Source organism: Hyperolius riggenbachi, chromosome 9 (assembly GCF_040937935.1).
Source record: "Hyperolius riggenbachi isolate aHypRig1 chromosome 9, aHypRig1.pri, whole genome shotgun sequence".
Lineage (NCBI taxonomy): Eukaryota > Metazoa > Chordata > Amphibia > Anura > Hyperoliidae > Hyperolius > Hyperolius riggenbachi.
The window spans coordinates 272,528,302-272,553,629 of NC_090654.1; the positions used below are offsets into that span (position 1 = coordinate 272,528,302).

Consider the following 25,328-nt stretch of genomic DNA (forward strand, 5'->3'; position numbering starts at 1 on the left):
CGTAAACTCCAACCTCCTCTGCTTGTAAAGTGAGGGCGCGTATAGTACTGCTTTCCCCGTAAACTCCAACCTTCTCTGCTTGTAAAGTGAGGGTGTGTAGTACTGAATTCCCGTAAACTCCAACCTTCTCTGCTTGTAAAGTGAGGGTGCGTATAGTACTGCTTTCCCCGTAAACTCCAACCTTCTCTGCTTGTAAAGTCAAGGTTGCATATAGCACTGCTTTCCCCGTAAACGCCAACCTTCTCTGCTTGTAAAGTGAGGGTGCGTATAGTACTGCTTTCCCCGTAAACTCCAACCTTCTCTGCTTGTAAAGTGAGGGTGTGTAATACTGCTTTCCAGTAAACTCCAACCTTCTCTGCTTGTAAAGTGAGGGTGCGTATAGTACTGCTTTCCTCGTAAAATCCAACCTTCTCGGCTTGTAAAGTGAGGGTGCGTATAGTACTGCTTTCCCCGTAAACTCCAACCTCCTCTGCTTGTAAAGTGAGGGTGCGTATAGTACTGCTTTCCCCGTAAACTCCAACCTTCTCTGCTTGTAAAGTGAGGGTGTGTAGTACTGCTTTCCCGTAAACTCCAACCTTCTCTGCTTGTAAAGAGAGGGTGCGTATAGTACTGCTTTCCCCTTAACTCCAGCCTCCTCTGCTTGTAAAGTGAGGGTGCGTATAGTACTGCTTTCCCCGTAAACTCCAACCTTCTCTGCTTGTAAAGTGAGGGTGCATATAGCACTGCTTTCCATGTAAACTCCAACCTTCTCGGCTTGTAAAATGAGAGTGCGTATAGCACTGCTTTCCCTGTAAACTCCAACCTTCTCGGCTTGTAAAGTGAGGGTGCGTATAGTACTGCTATCCCGTAAACTCCAACCTTCTCTGCTTGTAAAGTGAGGGTGCGTATAGCACTGCTTTCCCTGTAAATGCCAACCTTCTCTGCTTGTAAAGTGAGGGTGCGTATAGCACTGCTTTCCCTGTAAACTACAACCTTCTCGGCTTGTAAAGTGAGGGTGCGTATAGTACTGCTTTTCCGTAAACTCCAACCTTCTCTGCTTGTAAAGTGAGGGTGCGTATAGCACTGCTTTCCACGAAAACTCCAACCTTCTCTGCTTGTAAAGTGAGGGTGCGTATAGTACTGCTTTCCCGTAAACTCCAACCTTCTCTGCTTGTAAAGTGAGGGTGCGTATAGCACTGCTTTCCCTGTAAACTACAACCTTCTCGGCTTGTAAAGTGAGGGTGCGTATAGTACTGCTTTTCCGTAAACTCCAACCTTCTCTGCTTGTAAAGTGAGGGTGCGTATAGCACTGCTTTCGCTGTAAACTCCAACCTTCTCTGCTTGTAAAGTGAGGGTGCGTATAGCACTGCTTTCCCGTAAACGCCAACCTTCTCTGCTTGTAAAGTGAGGGTGCGTATAGCACTGCTTTCTCTGTAAACTCCAACCTTCTCTGCTTGTAAAGTGAGGGTGCGTATAGTACTGCTTTCCCTGTAAACTCCAACCTTCTCTGCTTGTAAAGTGAGGGTGCGTATAGCACTGCTTTCCCCGTAAACTCCAACCTTCTCTGCTTGTAAAGTGAGGGTGCGTATAGTACTTTTTTCCCGTAAACTCCAACCTTCTCTGCTTGTAAAGTGAGGGTGCGTATAGTACTGCTTTCCCTGTAAACTCCAACCTTCTCTGCTTGTAAAGTGAGGGTGCGTATAGCACTGCTTTCCCTGTAAACTCCAACCTTCTCTGCTTGTAAAGTGAGGGTGTGTAGTACTGCTTTCCCGTAAACTCCAACCTTCTCTGCTTGTAAAGTGAGGGTGCATATAGCACTGCTTTCCATGTAAACTCCAACCTTCTCGGCTTGTAAAATGAGAGTGCGTATAGCACTGCTTTCCCTGTAAACTCCAACCTTCTCAGCTTGTAAAGTGAGGGTGCGTATAGTACTGCTATCCCGTAAACTCCAACCTTCTCTGCTTGTAAAGTGAGGGTGCGTATAGCACTGCTTTCCCTGTAAACGCCAACCTTCTCTGCTTGTAAAGTGAGGGTGCGTATAGCACTGCTTTCCCTGTAAACTCCAACCTTCTCGGCTTGTAAAGTGAGGGTGCGTATAGTACTGCTTTCCCGTAAACTCCAACCTTCTCTGCTTGTAAAGTGAGGGTGCGTATAGCACTGCTTTCCACGTAAACTCCAACCTTCTCTGCTTGTAAAGTGAGGGTGTGTAGTACTGCTTTCCCTGTAAACTCCAACCTTCTCTGCTTATAAAGTGAGGGTGCGTATAGCACTGCTTTCCCTGTAAAGTCCAACCTTCTCTGCTAGTAAAGTGAGGGTGCTTATAGCACGGCTTTCCCCTTAAACGCCAACCTTCTCTGCTTGTAAAGTGAGGGTGCGTATAGCACTGCTTTCCCCGTAAACTCCAACCTTCTCTGCTTGTAAAGTGAGGGTGCTTATAGCACTGCTTTCCCCGTAAACGCCAACCTTCTCGGCTTGTAAAGTGAGGGTGCGTATAGCACTGCTTTCCCTGTAAACGCCAACCTTCTCTGCTTGTAAAGTGAGGGTGCGTAAAGCACTGCTTTCCCTGTAAACTCCAACCTTCTCTGCTTGTAAAGTGAGGGTGTGTAGCACTGCTTTCCATGTAAACTCCAACCTTCTCTGCTTGTAAAGTGAGAGTGCGTATAGCACTGCTTTCCCTGTAAACTCCAACCTTCTCGGCTTGTAAAGTGAGGGTGCGTATAGTACTGCTATCCCGTAAACTCCAACCTTCTCTGCTTGTAAAGTGAGGGTGCGTATAGCACTGCTTTCCCTGTAAACGCCAACCTTCTCTGCTTGTAAAGTGAGGGTGCGTATAGCACTGCTTTCCCTGTAAACTACAACCTTCTCGGCTTGTAAAGTGAGGGTGCGTATAGTACTGCTTTCCCGTAAACTCCAACCTTCTCTGCTTGTAAAGTGAGAGTGCGTATAGCACTGCTTTCCACGTAAACTCCAACCTTCTCTGCTTGTAAAGTGAGGGTGTGTAGTACTGCTTTCCCTGTAAACTCCAACCTTCTCTGCTTGTAAAGTGAGGGTGCGTATAGCACTGCTTTCCCTGTAAACTACAACCTTCTCTGCTTGTAAAGTGAGGGTGCGTATAGTACTGCTTTCCCGTAAAACTCCAACCTTCTCTGCTTGTAAAGTGAGGGTGCGTATAGCACTGCTTTCCACGTAAACTCCAACCTTCTCTGCTCGTAAAGTGAGGGTGTGTAGTACTGCTTTCCCTGTAAACGCCAACCTTCTCTGCTTATAAAGTGAGGGTGCGTATAGCACTGCTTTCCCTGTAAAGTCCAACCTTCTCTGCTAGTAAAGTGAGGGTGCGTATAGCACTGCTTTCCCTGTAAACTCCAACCTTCTCTGCTTGTAAAGTGAGGGTGTGTAGTACTGCTTTCCCTGTAAAATCCAACCTTCTCTGCTTGTAAAGTGAGGGTGCGTATAGTACTGCTTTCCCCGTAAACTCCAACCTTCTCGGCTTGTAAAGTGAGGGTGCTTATAGCACTGCTTTCCCCGTAAACGCCAACCTTCTCTGCTTGTAAAGTGAGGGTGCGTATAGCACTGCTTTCCCTGTAAACGCCAACCTTCTCTGCTTGTAAAGTGAGAGTGCGTATAGCACTGCTTTCCCTGTAAACTCCAACCTTCTCTGCTTGTAAAGTGAGGGTGCGTATAGCACTGCTTTCCCTGTAAACTCCAACCTTCTCTGCTTGTAAAGTGAGGGTGCGTATAGTACTGCTTTCCCCGTAAACTCCAACCTTCTCTGCTTGTAAAGTGAGGGTGTGTATAGTACTGCTTTCCCGTAAACTCCAACCTTCTCTGCTTGTAAAGTGAGGGTGCGTATAGTACTGCTTTCCCTGTAAACTCCAACCTTCTCTGCTTGTAAAGTGAGGGTGCGTATAGCACTGCTTTCCCTGTAAACTCCAACCTTCTCTGCTTGTAAAGTGAGGGTGCGTATAGTACTGCTTTCCCCGTAAACTCCAACCTTCTCGGCTTGTAAAGTGAGGGTGCGTATAGTACTGCTTTCCCCATAAACGCCAACCTCCTCTGCTTGTAAAGTGAGGGTGCGTATAGCACTGCTTTCCCTGTAAACTCCAATCTTCTCAGCTTGTAAAATGAGAGTGCGTATAGCACTGCTTTCCCTGTAAACTCCAACCTTCTCGGCTTGTAAAGTGAGGGTGCGTATAGTACTGCTTTCCCCATAAACGCCAACCTCCTCTGCTTGTAAAGTGAGGATGCGTATAGTACTGCTTTCCCCGTAAACTCCAACCTTCTCGGCTTGTAAAGTGAGGGTGCGTATAGTACTGCTTTCCCCGTAAACTCCAACCTCCTCTGCTTGTAAAGTGAGGGTGCGTATAGTACTGCTTTCCCCGTAAACTCCAACCTTCTCTGCTTGTAAAGTGAGGGTGTGTAGTACTGCTTTCCCGTAAACTCCAACCTTCTCTGCTTGTAAAGTGAGGGTGCGTATAGTACTGCTTTCCCCGTAAACTCCAACCTTCTCTGCTTGTAAAGTGAGGGTGCGTATAGTACTGCTTTCCCCGTAAACGCCAACCTTCTCTGCTTGTAAAGTGAGGGTGCGTATAGTACTGCTTTCCCCGTAAACTCCAACCTTCTCTGCTTGTAAAGTGAGGGTGTGTAGTACTGCTTTCCCGTAAACTCCAACCTTCTCTGCTTGTAAAGTGAGGGTGCGTATAGCGCTGCTTTCCCCGTAAACTTTAACCTTCTCTGCTTGTAAAGTGAGGGTGCGTTTAGTACTGCTTTCCTCGTAAACTCCAACCTTCTCTGCTTGTAAAGTGAGGGTGTGTAGTACTGCTTTCCCGTAAACTCCAACCTTCTCTGCTTGTAAAGTGAGGGTGCGTATAGTACTGCTTTCCACGTAAACGTCAACCTTCTCTGCTTGTAAAGTGAGGGTGCGTATAGTACTGCTTTCCCCGTAAACTCCAACCTTCTCTGCTTGTAAAGTGAGGGTGCGTATAGTACTGCTTTCCCCGTAAACTCCAGCCTCCTCTGCTTGTAAAGTGAGGGTGCGTATAGTACTGCATTCCCCGTAAACTCCAACCTTCTCTGCTTGTAAAGTGAGGGTGTGTAGTACTGCTTTCCCGTAAACTCCAACCTTCTCTGCTTGTAAAGTGAGGGTGCGTATAGTACTGCTTTCCCCGTAAACTCCAACCTTCTCTGCTTGTAAAATGAGGGTGCGTATAGTACTGCTTTCCCGTAAACTCCAACCTTCTCTGCTTGTAAAGTGAGGGTGTGTAGTACTGCTTTCCCGTAAACTCCAACCTTCTCTGCTTGTAAAGTGAGGGTGCGTATAGCGCTGCTTTCCCCGTAAACTTTAACCTTCTCTGCTTGTAAAGTGAGGGTGCGTTTAGTACTGCTTTCCTCGTAAACTCCAACCTTCTCTGCTTGTAAAGTGAGGGTGTGTAGTACTGCTTTCCCGTAAACTCCAACCTTCTCTGCTTGTAAAGTGAGGGTGCGTATAGTACTGCTTTCCACGTAAACGTCAACCTTCTCTGCTTGTAAAGTGAGGGTGCGTATAGTACTGCTTTCCCCGTAAACTCCAACCTTCTCTGCTTGTAAAGTGAGGGTGCGTATAGTACTGCTTTCCCCGTAAACTTCAACCTTCTCTGCTTGTAAAGTGAGGGTGCGTATAGTACTGCTTTCCCGGTAAACTCCAACCTCCTCTGCTTGTAAAGTGAGGGTGCGTATAGTACTGCTTTCCCCGTAAACTCCAACCTTCTCTGCTTGTAAAGTGAGGGTGTGTAGTACTGCTTTCCCGTAAACTCCAACCTTCTCTGCTTGTAAAGTGAGGGTGCGTATAGTATTGCTTTCCCCGTAAACTCCAGCCTCCTCTGCTTGTAAAGTGAGGGTGCGTATAGTACTGCATTCCCCGTAAACTCCAACCTTCTCTGCTTGTAAAGTGAGGGTGTGTAGTACTGCTTTCCCGTAAACTCCAACCTTCTCTGCTTGTAAAGTGAGGGTGCGTATAGTACTGCTTTCCCCGTAAACTCCAACCTTCTCTGCTTGTAAAATGAGGGTGCGTATAGTACTGCTTTCCCGTAAACTCCAACCTTCTCTGCTTGTAAAGTGAGGGTGCGTATAGTACTGCTTTCCACGTAAACGTCAACCTTCTCTGCTTGTAAAGTGAGGGTGCGTATAGTACTGCTTTCCCCGTAAACTCCAACCTTCTCTGCTTGTAAAGTGAGGGTGCGTATAGTACTGCTTTCCCCGTAAACTTCAACCTTCTCTGCTTGTAAAGTGAGGGTGCGTATAGTACTGCTTTCCCGGTAAACTCCAACCTCCTCTGCTTGTAAAGTGAGGGTGCGTATAGTACTGCTTTCCCCGTAAACTCCAACCTTCTCTGCTTGTAAAGTGAGGGTGTGTAGTACTGCTTTCCCGTAAACTCCAACCTTCTCTGCTTGTAAAGTGAGGGTGCGTATAGTACTGCTTTCCCCGTAAACTCCAGCCTCCTCTGCTTGTAAAGTGAGGGTGCGTATAGTACTGCATTCCCCGTAAACTCCAACCTTCTCTGCTTGTAAAGTGAGGGTGTGTAGTACTGCTTTCCCGTAAACTCCAACCTTCTCTGCTTGTAAAGTGAGGGTGCGTATAGTACTGCTTTCCCCGTAAACTCCAACCTTCTCTGCTTGTAAAATGAGGGTGCGTATAGTACTGCTTTCCCGTAAACTCCAACCTTCTCTGCTTGTAAAGTGAGGGTGTGTAGTACTGCTTTCCCGTAAACTCCAACCTTCTCTGCTTGTAAAGTGAGGGTGCGTATAGTACTGCTTTCCCCGTAAACTCCAACCTTCTCTGCTTGTAAAATGAGGGTGCGTATAGTACTACTTTCCCCGTAAACTCCAACCTTTTCTGCTTGTAAAGTGAGGGTGCGTATAGCACTGTTTTCCCCGTAAACTCCAACCTTCTCTGCTTGTAAAGTGAGGGTGTGTAATACTGCTTTCCCGTAAACTCCAACCTTCTCTGCTTGTAAAGTGAGGGTGCGTATAGTACTGCTTTCCCCGTAAACTCCAACCTTCTCTGCTTGTAAAGTGAGGGTGCTTATAGCACGGCTTTCCCCGTAAACGCCAACCTTCTCTGCTTGTAAAGTGAGGGTGCGTATAGCACTGCTTTCCCTGTAAACTCCAACCTTCTCTGCTTGTAAAGTGAGGGTGCGTATAGCACTGCTTTCCCTGTAAACTCCAACCTTCTGTGCTTGTAAAGTGAGGGTGCGTATAGCACTGCTTTCCCTGTAAACTCCAACCTTCTCTGCTTGTAAAGTGAGGGTGCGTATAGTACTGAATTCCCGTAAACTCCAACCTTCTCTGCTTGTAAAGTGAGGGTGCGTATAGTACTGCTTTCCCCGTAAACTCCAACCTTCTCTGGTTGTAAAGTGAGGGTGCGTATAGCACTGCTTTCCCCGTAAACGCCAACCTTCTCTGCTTGTAAAGTGAGGGTGCGTATAGTACTGCTTTCCCCATAAACGCCAACCTTCTCTGCTTGTAAAGTGAGGGTGCGTATAGCACTGCTTTCTCTGTAAACTCCAACCTTCTCTGCTTGTAAAGTGAGGGTGCTTATAGCACGGCTTTCCCCGTAAACGCTAACCTTCTCTGCTTGTAAAGTGAGGGTGCGTATAGCACTGCTTTCCCTGTAAACTCCAACCTTCTATGCTTGTAAAGTGAGGGTGCGTATAGCACTGCTTTCCCTGTAAACTCCAACCTTCTCTGCTTGTTAACTGAGGGTGCGTATAGTACTGCTTTCCCCGTAAACTCCAACCTTCTCTGCTTGTAAAGTGAGGGTGCATATAGTACTGCTTTCCCCGTAAACTCCAACCTCCTCTGCTTGTAAAGTGAGGGCGCGTATAGTACTGCTTTCCCCGTAAACTCCAACCTTCTCTGCTTGTAAAGTGAGGGTGCGTATAGCACTGCTTTCCCCGTAAACGCCAACCTTCTCTGCTTGTAAAGTGAGGGTGCGTATAGTACTGCTTTCCCCGTAAACTCCAACCTTCTCTGCTTGTAAAGTGAGGGTGTGTAATACTGCTTTCCCGTAAACTCCAACCTTCTCTGCTTGTAAAGTGAGGGTGCGTATAGTACTGCTTTCCTCGTAAAATCCAACCTTCTCGGCTTGTAAAGTGAGGGTGCGTATAGTACTGCTTTCCCCGTAAACTCCAACCTTCTCTGCTTGTAAAGTGAGGGTGCGTATAGCACTGCTTTCCCTGTAAACGCCAACCTTCTCTGCTTGTAAAGTGAGGGTGCGTATAGCACTGCTTTCCCTGTAAACTACAACCTTCTCGGCTTGTAAAGTGAGGGTGCGTATAGTACTGCTTTCCCGTAAACTCCAACCTTCTCTGCTTGTAAAGTGAGGGTGCGTATAGCACTGCTTTCCACGTAAACTCCAACCTTCTCTGCTTGTAAAGTGAGGGTGTGTAGTACTGCTTTCCCTGTAAACTCCAACCTTCTCTGCTTGTAAAGTGAGGGTGCGTATAGCACTGCTTTCCCTGTAAACTACAACCTTCTCTGCTTGTAAAGTGAGGGTGCGTATAGTACTGCTTTCCCGTAAACTCCAACCTTCTCTGCTTGTAAAGTGAGGGTGCGTATAGCACTGCTTTCCACGTAAACTCCAACCTTCTCTGCTCGTAAAGTGAGGGTGTGTAGTACTGCTTTCCCTGTAAACGCCAACCTTCTCTGCTTATAAAGTGAGGGTGCGTATAGCACTGCTTTCCCTGTAAAGTCCAACCTTCTCTGCTAGTAAAGTGAGGGTGCTTATAGCACGGCTTTCCCCTTAAACGCCAACCTTCTCTGCTTGTAAAGTGAGGGTGCGTATAGCACTGCTTTCCCCGTAAACTCCAACCTTCTCTGCTTGTAAAGTGAGGGTGCTTATAGCACTGCTTTCCCCGTAAACGCCAACCTTCTCTGCTTGTAAAGTGAGGGTGCGTATAGCACTGCTTTCCCTGTAAACGCCAACCTTCTCTGCTTGTAAAGTGAGGGTGCGTATAGCACTGCTTTCCCTGTAAACTCCAACCTTCTCTGCTTGTAAAGTGAGGGTGTGTAGTACTGCTTTCCCTGTAAACTCCAACCTTCTCTGCTTGTAAAGTGAGGGTGCGTATAGTACTGCTTTCCCCGTAAACTCCAACCTTCTCTGCTTGTAAAGTGAGGGTGCTTATAGCACTGCTTTCCCCGTAAACGCCAACCTTCTCTGCTTGTAAAGTGAGGGTGCGTATAGCACTACTTTCCCTGTAAACGCCAACCTTCTCTGCTTGTAAAGTGAGGGTGCGTATAGCACTGCTTTCCCTGTAAACTCCAACCTTCTCTGCTTGTAAAGTGAGGGTGCGTATAGCACTGCTTTCCCTGTTAACTCCAACCTTCTCTGCTTGTAAAGTGAGGGTGTGTATAGTACTGCTTTCCCGTAAACTCCAACCTTCTCTGCTTGTAAAGTGAGGGTGCGTATAGTACTGCTTTCCCTGTAAACTCCAACCTTCTCTGCTTGTAAAGTGAGGGTGCGTATAGCACTGCTTTCCCTGTAAACTCCAACCTTCTCTGCTTGTAAAGTGAGGATGTGTAGTACTGCTTTCCCGTAAACTCCAACCTTCTCTGCTTGTAAAGTGAGGGTGCGTATAGCACTGCTTTCCCTGTAAACTCCAACCTTCTCGGCTTGTAAAGTGAGGGTGCGTATAGTACTGCTTTCCCGTAAACTCCAACCTTCTCTGCTTGTAAAGTGAGGATGCGTATAGCACTGCTTTCCCTGTTAACGCCAACCTTCTCTGCTTGTAAAGTGAGGGTGCGTATAGCACTGCTTTCCCTGTAAACTCCAACCTTCTCGGCTTGTAAAGTGAGGGTGCGTATAGTACTGCTTTCCCGTAAACTCCAACCTTCTCTGCTTGTAAAGTGAGTGTGCGTATAGCACTGCTTTCCCTATAAACGCCAACCTTTTCTGCTTGTAAAGTGAGGGTGCGTATAGCACTGCTTTCCCTGTAAACTACAACCTTCTCGGCTTGTAAAGTGAGGGTGCGTATAGTACTGCTTTCCCGTAAACTCCAACCTTCTCTGCTTGTAAAGTGAGGGTGCGTATAGCACTGCTTTCCACGTAAACTCCAACCTTCTCTGCTTGTAAAGTGAGGGTGCGTATAGCACTGCTTTCCCTGTAAACTCCAACCTTCTCTGCTTGTAAAGTGAGGGTGCGTATAGCACTGCTTTCCCTGTAAACTCCAACCTTCTCTGCTTGTAAAGTGAGGGTGCGTATAGTACTGCTTTCCCTGTAAACTCCAACCTTCTCTGCTTGTAAAGTGAGGGTGCGTATAGCACTGCTTTCCCTGTAAACTCCAACCTTCTCTGCTTGTAAAGTGAGGGTGTGTAGTACTGCTTTCCCGTAAACTCCAACCTTCTCGGCTTGTAAAGTGAGGGTGCGTATAGTACTGCTTTCCCCTAAACTCCAACCTTCTCTGCTTGTAAAGTGAGGATGCGTATAGCACTGCTTTCCCTGTTAACGCCAACCTTCTCTGCTTGTAAAGTGACGGTGCGTATAGCACTGCTTTCCCTGTAAACTACAACCTTCTCGGCTTGTAAAGTGAGAGTGCGTATAGTACTGCTTTCCCGTAAACTCCAACCTTCTCTGCTTGTAAAGTGAGTGTGCGTATAGCACTGCTTTCCCTGTAAACGCCAACCTTTTCTGCTTGTAAAGTGAGGGTGCGTATAGCACTGCTTTCCCTGTAAACTACAACCTTCTCGGCTTGTAAAGTGAGGGTGCGTATAGTACTGCTTTCCCGTAAACTCCAACCTTCTCTGCTTGTAAAGTGAGGGTGCGTATAGCACTGCTTTCCACGTAAACTCCAACCTTCTCTGCTTGTAAAGTGAGGGTGCGTATAGCACTGCTTTCCCTGTAAACTCCAACCTTCTCTGCTTGTAAAGTGAGGGTGCGTATAGTACTATTTTCCCCGTAAATTCCAACCTTCTCTGCTTGTAAAGTGAGGGTGCGTATAGTACTGCTTTCCCGTAAACTCCAACCTTCTCTGCTTGTAAAGTGAGGGTGCGTATAGTACTGCTTTCCCTGTAAACTCCAACCTTCTCGGTTTGTAAAGTGAGGGTGCATATAGCACTGCTTTCCCTGTAAACTCCAACCTTCTCTGCTTGTAAAGTGAGGGTGCGTATAGCACTGCTTTCCCTGTAAACTACAACCTTCTCGGCTTGTAAAGTGAGGGTGCGTATAGTACTGCTTTCCCGTAAACTCCAACCTTCTCTGCTTGTAAAGTGAGGGTGCGTATAGCACTGCTTTCCACGTAAACTCCAGCCTTCTCTGCTTGTAAAGTGAGGGTGCTTATAGGACTGCTTTCCCCGTAAACTCCAACTTTCTCTGCTTGTAAAGTGAGGGTGCGTATAGTACTGCTTTACATGTAAACTCCAACCTTCTCTGCTTGTAAAGTGAGGGTGCTTATAGCACTGCTTTCCCCGTAAACGCCAACCTTCTCTGCTTGTAAAGTGAGGGTGCGTATAGCACTGCTTTCCCTGTAAACGCCAACCTTCTCTGCTTGTAAAGTGAGGGTGCGTATAGTACTGCTTTCCTGTAAACCCCCACCTTATCTGCTTGTAAAGTGAGGGTGCGTATAGTACTGCTTTCCCTGTAAACTCCAACCTCCTCTGCTGATTAGTAATCTTCAGTGTAGGGGATGCTGTATCTTAGCCAGCAGCACACACTGGTTCACCAGGGACTTTATACCAAAAGGAGTTCCCTTCTAATAGCACATGATTGTAATTATAGCCCGTGTGCTGTGAATGGGGAGAGAGAGAGAGTAACAAAAGTCAATTGAATATGTTAGATGAGTGCTTCTATGCTTAAGCAAAGCGATCGCCTTAAATAGCAGCCTGTTGACGCTAGCAGAAAATGAATACGGTTGCTTCAATAATTCAACAATACACACAAGTAGTAGCACGGCCTAGTAATTATGCTGTGCAGTCATGAGCGGCGGTGATCATGTGACAGGTCATGTGACTGAGGCGTGAGGAATCCTATGAGCTGAGCCTTGGACCGCAGCAGAAAAGGGGAAGGGATTACTTACAAACAGAAAACATGGAGTCAAAACCATAAGAGGAGGGCATGTCTGGAGAGCGGCCTTCAAATGCTGCGTACAAATCACAAAATGGAAAACAAAAAGGCAGAAGCGTCACTGCAAATAAGCACCACTGCCACCCAAACACAGCGAGCGTTTTCTGACGACCTACAAATGGGGATGGTGACAGCAACCTCTGGGTGGGAGGTAGGTGACACTGCGGTATGGCTGTGCAAGTATTTAGCAGGGTCTGTAGCAGCCTATCGGCATCTGCCTGCAGCCTCTACGGGACTAGGGATGATCAATGAGATGCAAATATTTCCGAGTTCAAGCAGTATGCAAATATTTGCAGCTTGGACCAATCAAGTCCCACCCAAGTTTACATTGATTGGTCCATTTTCAAGCTCCATACAGTATATTTGCATACAGATTTACATAATCCTGCATGAACTTGGAAATATTTGCACCTCATTGATCATCCCTATACAGGACATCTCACAGCAGAGGTGGCTAGTGACATGCTATTCATTTCAATGTGCAGGCATATTTAATGCAGACAGGAACTGGGCCAATCAGAATTGGCATGGAGAGTATTTGATTGGCCCTATTCAGGGACGACCTGGCAAGGCTGAGTTGCCTGGTTTGGGTACTGGGACGACCTGGCCTTAAAGACATTTAATTCCAGATCAGTCCTTGTGCACACTGGGTCATGTGACCCATCAGACTATCTAGTGGATCACAGATGAGGAAATCTGTCAGTCTGCACACAGTCAGACTATCTAGTAGATCACAGATGAGGAAATCACCTGCAGATCGTCAGAAAACGCAGACAACCACCCACAGCAGGAAACCAGATTACACAATGGAGGGTCGGGCCCGGCAGGGAGCTCCGCACAGGTGGCCTTGGTTATGGGGTCGGATTTAGCAGGAGACAGAGGGAGATGAGAGGTGACAAACAGATGGAGAGGAGACTCTGGTCTTGAGAGGGAAGAGGATTCAGAGGCTAAAAAACAAAGCAAAAGAAAAGCAAATGAAAGCCAAAGAAACAAGGAGGATGGAGATACGGAGACCCAATAATATCCCCCTCCAGACATCACTCGGCCAACCTGTGATATCTGCGACTAGTGATGGTCAATGAGATGCCAACAATTCTAAGGTGAGCTAATTATATGCAAATGTATGCAGCTTGGGATTGGACTAATTAAATCCTGCAGTTGCTGAATCTCAGTCTATTTCCACGCGGCATAAATCTACATCATCTCAGAAATATTAGCATCTCCCTAACTATCCCTGGCTAGAATAGGCTCGCCCTGCTGGACAACAGATCTCACGTGACCTGTGTGGTCAGGTGATGGGTGTATAAGGCTCCAATTTGCTGGCACAATTGTGTCACTTCCACTTCCTGTTGAGCTTCAGGCAGGAAGTGACTGCATCAAATCAGAGCATTACAAATCACCACACGATGATCACATGAAACTCATCATCACATAATTATCAATGAATAATTCTACGCACGATTAACTCTGCTGGAGAGATACAGGGGTGTGAAGTAAAATAATGGAGTTTTTGTCTAATTTTCCAAGCAAGGTTCCTGGTATACAGTCTAAATGGCTTATCTTGCAATCTCAGCAGACGTGATCTGTGTATGACAATGATGGAAATATGATATTGGGAGCAGATAAACCCGTTAAAGGGAACCTGAAGTGAGGGATAGAGAGGCTGACTTATTTTTTTAAACAATACCAGTTGCCTGGCTGTCCTCCTGATCCTCTGCCTCCAATACTTTTAGCCGTAGACCCTGAACAAGCATGCTGCAGATCAGATGTTTCTGACAATATTGTCAGATTTGACAAGATGCTGCATGCTTGTTTCTGGTGCGATTCAGACACGACTACAGCCAAACAGACCAGCAGGACTGCCAGACAACTGGTATGGTTTAAAAGGAAATAAATATGGCAGCCTCCATATACTTCACACCTTGGGTTCGCTTTCAGATCACATAAAAATGACTTTTGGGTAACGGATGGGCCCCCTGCTGAAACATATTACACATGCCCTTTATGGCTGCCAATCAGTAGATTATAGCGCAGCTCAGGCCTGTAGTCTTCTCTGTAGTCAATACGGCGCCCCCTTTAGGCACACCTGCACTCACTGCTCACATTGAGATTCATTAGATCTGCAATTGGCTGTCTGATGACTCTGCCTCGAGCCAAACAGCAGCTGCTGAAGTCTGGGAGCCGTTTACTATCCAGAGTGACGCTGACAATAAGAGGAGCTGCCCAAACATCACAGGAGAGGGGATAGAGTGCCTGAGATGACAAATGACTGCAAAGAGGATCCAGTCACCTGGTGGCACTTTGGCGCCCTCTGTCTGTGACTAGCCACAAGTACATGCCAGCGACATTTAGACAGTTTGTGAAACCCAGTCAGCATTAAATCTTTATTATTTTATCAATTATTTTGACAGCGCATTTGGTGCCTGTATTTTTTTTTCAATGTTATATAATCCAGTATTAGGGCTCTTTTTTTACTATGCAATGCAATCGCGATTAAGCTACTATACTCAGTATATAGTGCTCAATTGCATCCAAAACGCGTCAGGACGACGACTGCTCTTGGACCAAAATCGCATCGCAATCGGTTTGCACTAATGGAAATTGCTGCAGCCGTTTCCATCAGTTTAATGTACCTTGCGTTTAGCGGTCGGAATCAAATCGCAGGGTAGTGGAAAAAGGCCCTTTACATCCTCAGGCCTAGGTTGTTTTCAAAAGCAATTTTGTCATTTCCGCGCTTCTACCATTCATTTGCCAACATATGTTTTTACTACTTAAAATGATCTACATCTTTTTTTTTCCACACATCAGGCTTTTGGGGGGTGATATTTTATTTTAGTTATTACTTATTTTCTATTCATTTTATAGAGAAAAAATACACGATTTCTCCAACTGCTTCCCCTGCAGTTTTAAAATAGACAATGCTACTGTAAATAAAACCCACACTTTTTATTTGCTAATTTGTCCCATATATTACGTGTTTTTTGTACCTGAACAATAAAAGCCCTTATTTACAAATATAACAGTAATATACCCTCATGACAAACATAGTAAAAAAAGCTGAATCCCTAGGGCAACTATTTATGAGTTTTTTTTAAATGCTGTCACTTTTTTATTTTGGTAACTACAGGAAAGAAGTGTTTACAAGGGGTTAATACCTGTCGACAATTTACTTATTTTTATTTTACTTTTTGTCCACAAGATGGCACTATATGGAATACACTATCTTGGGTTACTTTTTAGGAGACACTAACTTTCATTGTTATGAATTAACATTGCTCCTTATTGGAGTCGGGTTCATTCATTCACAGGTACTTTAATTGGGTCAGGGAACACATGTTCCAGTTAGCTCACTGAATGACAGGACGCGTATATGTGTCATGATTGTTTTAAAAAGACTCAAACTGGACGCATATAAATGTCCAGTTTGCGTTAAAAGGTTAAACAGGAACGTGAAAATAATAAAAATAAAATAGCGTAATGAATAAAATGGTTTTTATACAGTATTAACTTATAAATTATTTAGTCAGTGTTTGCCCACTGTAAAATCTTTCTGCACCCTGAAATTTACCACAGGTGGCGACATCTTTAGTCCTGTCAGGTGCAGCTCTGGGGGATGTTTGTTTCAGAGAATTCTGAAGCCAGTGAAAATAATGCCTGGTTTCTCAGAATTATCTTGAAGGAGAATTCCGCATAGCTAAACGGCCTAAGCATCACTGGGAGGGTGGGGCTGCATACCATTAAGCAGTAATATATATTTATGATGCTGAAATTAGGATAATTAACATAAAAATGGATATCTTGAATTATTTACTGCATTCTACTACATGTCATTGCAGGGCCTCTTTAAGCCATTGGCAGTTTAGTACCCCTTTTGGGTTATTACAAGGTTTATTAGAAAGTTAGCTTTCACGTAACAAGTTACACGTCTCCCAATAGTTGCTGTCTGCACATGACTCTTAAAGCCAATAGCCATTTACTATCTCTCTGCTAAGATTGCAGGATAAGTCACACTGAAATTGTGTTATATTCAATGTCCCAGCACCATGGCTGTTCCATCAGCAAGAATCCCAACACCTGGTCTTTTGATGCCAGAACCACTGTCAGTTATCAGTGATCTGCAAACTTGGCTCTCCAGCTGTTAAGGAACTACAAGTCTCACAATGCATTGCAGAAGTCTGGCAGCCACAGTCATGATTCATAAAGGAAAATGCATTGTGGGACTTGTAGTTCCTTAACAGCTGGAAAGCCAAGTTTGCAGATCACTGAGTTAAGTAAATGGCTCTCCCTGCATCGTGCTTATCACCTAGCTGTGTAAACTCAGGTTTCATCTTCTCAGCGTTGAGTTTCTCTTTTCCTGGATAGATTTTCTTTGGGGTTTGACTAGTTTGCCTGTTACTTCAAGTATTCTTGGGTAGGGGGTAGCATTAGCTACTAGGAAGGCTATTCTGAGTTTGGAAGGAACATACGTTCATTACGGTTACTCCTGTACCAGAACAGAGATAAGTGTCACCAGTTTGATCAGGTGAGGGACTTGGAAAGGTACGATTTGCTGTGGTCACTTCCCCGCCTTAGCGCATGATCAGCACCAACGAATCAGAGCTGTACAAATCTATCATGTGATCAAACTGATCATCGTGTTTCTGTGTGACAGACACTGGAGTGGAGAAAAACATTTTAGTAACAAAGTTAAAGGGACACTGTAGGGGGGGGGGGGGGGGGGGGGTCGGGGGAAAATGAGTTGAACTTACCCGGGGCTTCTAATGGTCCCCCGCAGAAATCCTGAGCCCACGCAGCCACTCACCAATGCTCCGGCCCCGCCTCCAGTTCACTTCTGGAATTTCAGACTTTAAAGTCTGAAAACCACTGCGCCTGCGTTGCCATGTCCTCGGATCCTGCTGATGTCACCAGGAGCGTACTGCGCAGGCCCAGTATGGTCTGTGTTTGCGCAGTACGCTCCTGGTGACATCAGCGGGAGCGAGGACACGGCAACGCAGGCGCAGTGGTTTTCAGACTTTAAAGTCTGAAATTCCAGAAGTGAACCGGAGGCGGGGCCGGAGCATTGGTGAGCGGCTGTGTGGTCACAGGATGTCTGTGGGGGACCATTAGAAGCCCCGGGTAAGTTCAACTTATTTTCCCCCGACCCCCCTACAATATCGTTTAAGTTTGGGGGGTGGGTCCAAATTATAAGGCCCTGAGCCTTGATTATGGTAGAAGGAAGGCGAGGAGGAATATGGGAAAAGCATGGTAAGGAAGGAAAGGAGGATGGGAAAAGCATGAGAAGGAAAGAGAGGAGGAGGATGGGAAAAGCATGAGAAGGAAGGAGAGGAGGATGATGGGAAGAGAAGGAAGGAAGGAGAGGAGGAGAATGGGAAGAGCAGCAGAAGGAAGGAAAGAAGGAGGAGGAAAAGGAAGGAGAGGAGGATGATAGGAAGAACAGGAGAAGGAAGGAAAGGAGAAAGGTTATGGGAAGATTAGAAGACGGAAGGAGAGGAGGAGGATTATGGGAAGATAGAAGACGGAAGGAGAGGAGGAGGATTATGGGAGGAGGTTGAGAAGGAAGGAGAGTAGAAGAAAAAAAGGAGCGGAGAAGGATGGTGGGAAGAGCAGGAGAAGGAAGGAGAGGAGGATGATGGGAACAGGAGGAAAAGGAAGTAGAGGAGGATGGTGGGAAGAGAAGGAAGGAGGAGGATGATTATGGGAAAGAGCAGGAGAATGAAAGAAGGAGAGGAGGTTGACTGGAAAAGCAGGAGAAGGAACTCAGGGTTCCAGATTCAACTATTTCACAGCACACCAAACACACAGCAGCATCCAGACTTGGTGGAGAACAGTCTATACTGTAGGGCAGGGGTCTCAAACTCGCGGCCCGCGGGCCATTTGCGGCCCTCGATACAATATTTTGTGGCCCTAGCCGGCAAAAGCTTCCTTATAGTTCGCTTCAGTGCTCCCAAGTAATCCGCCGCATCCCTGCCGCTAAACGAGAGCTGCAGAGCCCCCAAATTGCCCGGGGGGCAATCCGCCGGCATTTCTTGGAAGGGGCAGAGCTTTCAGCTTCAGCTCTGCCCCTCCTGACGTCAATTGCCGCCTCTCCCCGCCCCTCTCTGTGAAGGAAGAGTGAGAGGGGCGGGCAGAGGCGGCGATGCGCCGCGATTGGGAGATTCCTTATGCGGCCCAGCCTCATCCTGACTTTGCCTCCTGCGGCCCCCCAGGTAAATTGAGTTTGAGACCCCTGCTGTAGGGTGTCTAAATGTAAAGAGAGTGAGAAAATCCAGGTATGTCATCTGAATATGCTGGTACCAAAGCAGAACGAACTCCTGGCTATGGTGCGGACATAAAAAAAGACCAAAGGGAGAAAACATACCATTTTAAGTAAGGCTCCACCCTTATCCACCACCACTTCCTGCGACGTCTGATAACTGTTCCTATATGATGGTAAGGGGAGTGGGCTTTGACTGATAATCAGGGCTGTGGAGTCGTTACAAAAAATCATCCAACTCCTCAATTTATGAAACCTCCAACTCCAGGTACCCCAAATGACTCAGACTCCTCAACTCTCATTACTTAATACTTACCAGGGCTGTAGATTTGGTACAAACATCATCCAACTCCCGACTCAGACTCCTCAGTTTATGAAACCCCCGACTCCAGGTACCCAAAACTGCTCCGACTCCACAGCCCTGCTGATGATATCTGGAGGACCAGGGACTAATGGAAGCCTACCTAGGCAGGAAAAGTTCTGATTTTTCCCTTATAGGGTTAGTTGTTGTTATTTTTGACCTGGAGTTTCATGTCGCTATAACCAACTAATACCTACTGTGCACAACTTTAAGAAATTAACTGAGCAAAATCGTGGTGACTTTCTGCCCAAAATTTAATAAAACGTCAACACCGGGAATAACCGTAAATAAAGCAATATTTCAGAAGTGGTGAAATGTTAAAGGAAGCCTGTAGTGACAGGATTATAGAGGCTGACATCTTTATTTCCTTCAACACATAAATATTAAAACCAGTGCAAGGAAAACTGGAGCAGAACTGAAGAAAAAAAATGGGGCAGAGTCAAGTGGCCAGATAGTGAACTGGTTAAGGGCAATGCCTCTGACCAGTGTTCCAATCTCTGCTTCGATTTAGTAAGGAATCCTTGGGCAATAATCCCTAACACTACAGGGTGACCTACTAAACACTCCCTAGTGGCTGAAGCTCTCTAGAGCTTTGAGTCATACAGGAGAAAAGTGATATACAAATATTAATATTATTAAGATCAAGGATTTTGATTGGTCACACATTTCTGCACGTGTTTTCAAGACAGCCTCCATCTCCTGCACACTACAGGTCCCCTTTATCTGCCTATCTTTTCAGGCCCCTCCCACAAGGCCATGGTAATGGAGTCATTCCTACCACAGAGTTTGCCATTTATGCTAACTCTACGTTATTAAGTGTCCATCGGGGGTGGGTAATGCTGTCCTGTTGCTATAGTAACACTGCAGATGTTATGAAGGTAGCTTTTGACGCAGCATAGACAAATACAGATGTTTGCGTAGAATGATGATAATGTGATTGTAGATAGATGGGCGGAAATTCAGAGACAGGTCAAAAGATCAATGTTAGGTGGATTTGAGGTCCAGACTTTCAAACAGACCACCAAATAGTAACACATATGAGAACTATTCTGCATAACTCCAGAACTGCCCATTGACGGCCAAGCTCACAAGTGACGGCCCGTGGCCTCTCGGGGGAGGAGCCAGCCGGGATGGGACTGGATGGAGGCCGGCCTGTCCTCGGAGGAGCCTGCCGGGATGGGGCTGGATGGAGGCCGGCCTTGGTGCCAGTAAAATAAAGCTCACCTGTTTCTGGGTCACTGAAGTCCGGCATGGTGATGTTGTTGAGCTGTCGGCGGTCAGCGATGGCTCTGTCCAGCAGGCTGCTGCCCCGGCCCGAGTCACTGCGAGATTATAAGAGAATATTGCACATCACAACGTCGACATGACACTGATCAGTCACTAAGAGCTCCATCATCAGCATGTGGACTACAGAGGGCGCTGTGAACAAGGTGGAGGGGGAGGTTACTGGCCCTGTGATTTGTAGCACACAACAAGCCAGTACTTATACTTTTGCAGAAAGGAGATTAACAAGTCCATTGATTGCTTGTTAGCTTTTATTGATTGCCCCGATTTACATATCACTTATCAGATTTTACCCAACAGTTCTTTCTCTCAGCTCAGACTGACTGCTGATTGGTTACCTGGGACAGTGTGGCTTAGCTTGGTTGCGGATTCGTTACCTGGGACAGTGTGGCTCAGGCTGACTGGTTACCTGGGACAGCGTGGGTAATATGCCGAATGGTTACCAGGGAGAGTGTGGCTCATACTGATTGGTTACCTGGGACAGTGTGGCTCAGGCTGATTGGATACCTTGGAGAGGGTGGCTCAGGCTGACTGCCGAATGGTTACCTGGGAGAGTGTTGCTCAGCTTGGTTGCTGATTGGTTAACTGGGAGAAAAGTGGCTCAGGGTGATTGCTCATTGGTTACCTAGGACAGTGTGGCTCAGCCCGATTGCTGATTGGTTACGAAGGACAGTGTGGCTCAGATTGGTTGCGGATTGGTCACCTGGGACAGTGTGGCTCATGCTGATTGGTTACCTGGGACAGTGTGTCTCAGCCTGATTGCTGATTGGTTACCTAAGACAGTGTGGCTAATGCTGATTGGTTACCTGGGATTGGTAAGGTTGTAGCAGGACTTCCATATCTGCAGCATGTGTTTACAGGTTAGTAGCGCTTCATCTGGACCCCGACAGAGAGATTCCAGTTTTGCCTTAGTGAATAATAATCTGGAAAGAGAGGAGGAACGGGTTAGAAGGGGAATGGGCACTGTGCACTAGTAATACAATGTTATGTAGATGTGCAGAGCACGGCGGAGATTGGCCCAAGTAGATCGGAGTTTAGTTCCGGTTTGCTGAAAAGAAAATTGACTATAAGACAACCAAAAATACAGATTAGACAGAAACAGATTTTTACCCTTTGGAAAGACATTTCTTGTTCTTCTTATAGATTAAAATATTCAGTGGCCCTAGGGGAAGGGGGGAAGGAGACGAAAAATCCAGCCTGAGGGAAATAATAACATAATAAGAGCAGAAAAATGTGGGCGACGGTATCTGAATGTTCGGCAATGCCAGGGGGCTTGTTCAGTCATCACTCCACACCTCCCAAATCTGTATCAGCAATGTGACTGCAGAATCTCTTAGCTGGGGCATCCTTAATGCGGTTCATCTATATGGATGTGCTGTATCAGCACCAGAATAGTCTGCGAAAAATCGGGGCCATTTCCTGCAGACTAGAGTGTGATCCCTGCCTAAGTGATTACAGGCCCAGGTACACTCTTGCGTTGCTCCCAGTTCCGGAGCTGACCCCATTCGACAACACTGAATGGTACAGCTATGTGCTGTGTACAAAATGCATGCAGCTGTGCGTTGTCAGAATGTACACGTCCCCATTAGCAGATCCATGGCAAAATCTGTTTAAAGAGACTGAAGCGTTTAAAATTACCCGTCTTTATTCAGCAGGCTGCTTTAGCATTATAATCCAAGCTGATTCGCCGCATGCCCGCGGCAGAATGAGGTCTTTATCCTCGTGAAATCCTGGGGCAAAATTCCACGACTTTCCAGGTCATGGATTTTGCTGCCCGGGGGAGGCAGAGCCTTGAGCTGTAGCTCTGCCTCCGGTCCAATCAATCTCCGCTGATCTCCACCTCACCCCGCCCTCTCTCAGTAAAAGAGGACAGAGGGGTGGGAGAGGCAGAGATCGGCGGAGATTGACTGCAGCAGAGGCAGCGCTACTGCACAAAGCTCTGCCTCTACCCGGAAGGACAGAAGAATTTTACCCGGGGAAATTCGGGGGGATAGTGTAATGGTTAAGGGCTCTGCCTCTGACACAGGAGACCTGGGTTCGAACCTTGGCTCTGCCTGTTCAGTAAGCCAGCACTTATTCAGTAGGAGACCTTTGGCAAGTCTCCCTAGCACTACTACTGCCTATAGAGCGCGTCCTAGTGGCTGCAGCTCTGGCGCTTTGAGTCCGCCAGAAGAAAAGCGCGATATAAGTTTGTTTGTTTGTTAAGACCTTGTTCTGCCGCGTGAATAAGGTCAATCAATTTGGATAATAATGCTGAAGCGGCCTGCTGAATAAAAACAGGTATTCAGTGGGGGGGAAAGGTTCTGTGTGAGAGTAGAGTTAGGTTTAGTTGTAGTAAAATATCGCAATATTTACCAATGTTTTACCATCATCAATACCACTGTATATATCTTTTCATGTTAATTGTTAAGGGTGATATTCTGCAATTTCAGCTTAACCTCGCACCTTTCTTAATACCGTTATTTTAAAATATTTACTAATCTAGCAGAGATAAAGATGAAGAAACGATAACAACTTTGTTATAGAAGATGATAGAAGATTCCGGCCTCCCCCTGCGCCCTTATTAGATGTATGTCCCTGTGAGGCCCATCAGAAAGGCCTTGATGTATATTTCATGCGGCAGACAGTGGGGGGGTTTGGGTTTCGCGTCAGATGGTGGGCTCTGACCGATCACCACCAGAATGCTGTTTATTATTCATTATTTAAGGCTCACATATCGGGTAACATAAGCAGATGGACAACGTAAGGCAACGCTATGATAAAAAGTAAAAAGCAGGTGTTCAATATTTCATGGGGAAACACAACTCTGCCGCGACAGGTGGTTAGGGGCGGGGCAGAGGGGTGTGCGAATGCTGACGCATCTCAGCCAGGTGCAGCTTTGCTGCTTGTTATCAGTATCAGGTTCAACAGAGCTAATGTCTGCAAACAGGAAGGGTATACCAGGGCTGTACAAGCATTATAACATACACAGGGAGGATACGCCCTTAAATTAAAAAGAATCCTCTAACTTATTGTCACAAATATCTGAATATCTTGTTCAAAGTGACCCAGAGATGAAAAAGTAAAGCTTTTATACTTACCCGGGGCTTCCTCCCGCCCCATACACACGTCTAAGTCCCATGTCGTTCAGCCACGGTAACGGGCTCAGTGACGTTAGTCCCGGTCTACTGCGCATGCGCGGGAGGTCTGCGGTGCGCAGTAGACCCAGACTGGCATCGACTGAGTCTGTTACAGGGGCTCACCGCGGCTGAACGGCAGACCCCGGGAGGACAGCGTGGGACTTGGACGTGTTTACAACCAATCAGAACAATTGATGGTCATTATCCAATTGGAATGTAAAAAAAATTGTGTGTGGCCACCTTAAAGTGTACCAGAGACGGGAAAATAATACATTTTATAGATACCTGGGGCTTCCTCCAGCCCAATGCGCACATATCACTCCCTCGCTGCCTTCCTCTACTGCCTGCAGCTCCAGTACCGGGTCCCGTAACTTCCTCCAGTCGCAGCCAGTCTGCGCAAGAGAAGTGCGCCCTCTATGTATCTCTCCTGTCTCTGGTTTCCTTTAAAGTGGTTCTTTAAAAAAACAAAAACTGACACTTACCTGGGGCTTCTATCGGCCCCCTGCAGCTGTCATGTCCCACGCCGACCTCCTACAATCCTCCGTTCCCCGCCGCCGCAGTTCTATTAGCTGAATAATTAGACCGGGACCTGCGGCGGGAACGGAGGATCGTAGAGGACTGCGCGGGACATGACAGCTGCAGGGGGCCGTTAGAAGACCCAGGTAAGTGTCAGTTTTTGTTTTTTTCAAAGACCCACTGTAAAGGAAACCAGAGACAGGAGAGATACAATGGGTTGCAAAAGTATTCGGCCCCCTTGAAGTTTTCCACATTTTGTCACATTACTGCCACAAACATGCATCAATTTTATTGGAATTCCAGGTGAAAGACCAATACAAAGTAGTGTACACGTGAGCAGTGGATCGAAAATCATACATCATTCTAAACATTTTTTACAAATCAATAACTGCAAAGTGGGGTGTGCGTAATTATTCAGCCCCCTGAGTCAATACTTTGTAGAACCACCTTTTGCTGCAATTACAGCTGCCAGTCTTTTAGGGTATGTCTCTACCAGCTTTGCACATCTAGAGACTGAAATGCTTGCCCATTCTTCTTTGCAAAACAGCTCCAGCTCAGTCAGATTAGATGGACAGCGTTTGTGAACAGCAGTTTTCAGATCTTGCCACAGATTCTCGATTGGATTTAGATCTGGACTGACATAGGCTATTCTAACACATAGATATCTTTTGTTTTAAACCATTCCATTGTTGCCCTGGCTTTATGTTTAGGGTCATTGTCCTGCTGGAAGGTGAACCTCCCCCCCCCCCCCCAGTCTCAAGTCTTTTGCAGTCTCCAAGAGGTTTTCTTCCAAGTTTGCCCTGTATTTGGCTCCATCCATCTTCCAATCAACTCTGACCTGCTTCCCTGTCCCTGCTGAAGAGATGCACCCCCGAGCATGATGCTGCCACCACCATATTTGACAGTGGGGATGGTGTGTTCAGAGTGTTGTGCAGTGTTAGTTTTCCACCACACATAGCGTTTTGCATTTTGGCCAAAAAGTTCCATTTTGGTCTCATCTGACTAGAGCACCTTCTTCCACATGGTTGCTGTGTCCCCCACATGGCTTGTGGAAAACTTCAAATGGGACTTCTTATGCTTTCTGTTAACAATGCCTTTCTTCTTGCCACTCTTCCATAAAGGCCAACTTTGTACAGTGCATGACTAATAGTTGTCCTATGGACAGATTCCCCCACCTGAGCTGTAGATCTCTGCAGCTCGTCCAGAGTCACCATGGGCCTCTTGACTGCATTTCTGATCAGCGCTCTCCTTGTTCGGCCTGTGAGTTTAGGTGGACGGCCTTGTCTTGGTAGGTTCACAGTTGTGCCATACTCCTTCCATTTCTGAATGATCGCTTGAACAGTGCTCCGTGGGATGTTCAAGGCTTTGGAAATCTTTTTGTAGCCGATCCCTGACCTGTCTGGTGTGTTCTTTGGACTTCATGGTGTTCTTGCTCCCAATATTAGACAACCTCTGAGGCCCTCACAGAGCAGCTGTATTTGTACTGACATTCGATTACACACAGGTGCACTCTATTTAGTCATTAGCACTCATCAGGCAATGTCTATAGGCAACTGACTGCACTCAGATCAAAGGGGGCCGAATAATTATGCACACACCACTTTGCAGTTATTTATTTGTAAAAAAAATGTTTGGAATCATGTATGATTTCCGTTCCACTTCTCACATGTACACCACTTTGTATTGGTCTTTCACATGGAATTCCAATAAAATTGATTCATGTTTG

The 25,328-nt window shown here is 46.4% G+C and overlaps 1 protein-coding gene across 4 annotated transcripts in view; it reads right to left on the minus strand.

Annotated features, from left to right (window-relative positions):
- The window catches only part of TTC7B (tetratricopeptide repeat domain 7B), a 215,793-nt gene that overhangs the window by 77,288 nt on the left and 113,177 nt on the right, over positions 1 to 25,328 (minus strand). For 2 of the 4 annotated variants that reach the window (XM_068254574.1, XM_068254575.1), the window contains 3 exons: positions 20,774 to 20,890; positions 19,908 to 20,005; positions 12,873 to 13,016 (listed from right to left, as the gene is read on the minus strand). In XM_068254574.1, coding sequence (XP_068110675.1) covers positions 12,873 to 13,016; positions 19,908 to 20,005; positions 20,774 to 20,890 — 359 coding nt within the window. The remainder of the gene's footprint in view (positions 1 to 12,872; positions 13,017 to 19,907; positions 20,006 to 20,773; positions 20,891 to 25,328) is intronic. The other 2 variants (XM_068254576.1, XM_068254577.1) reach the window with 1 other exon arrangement.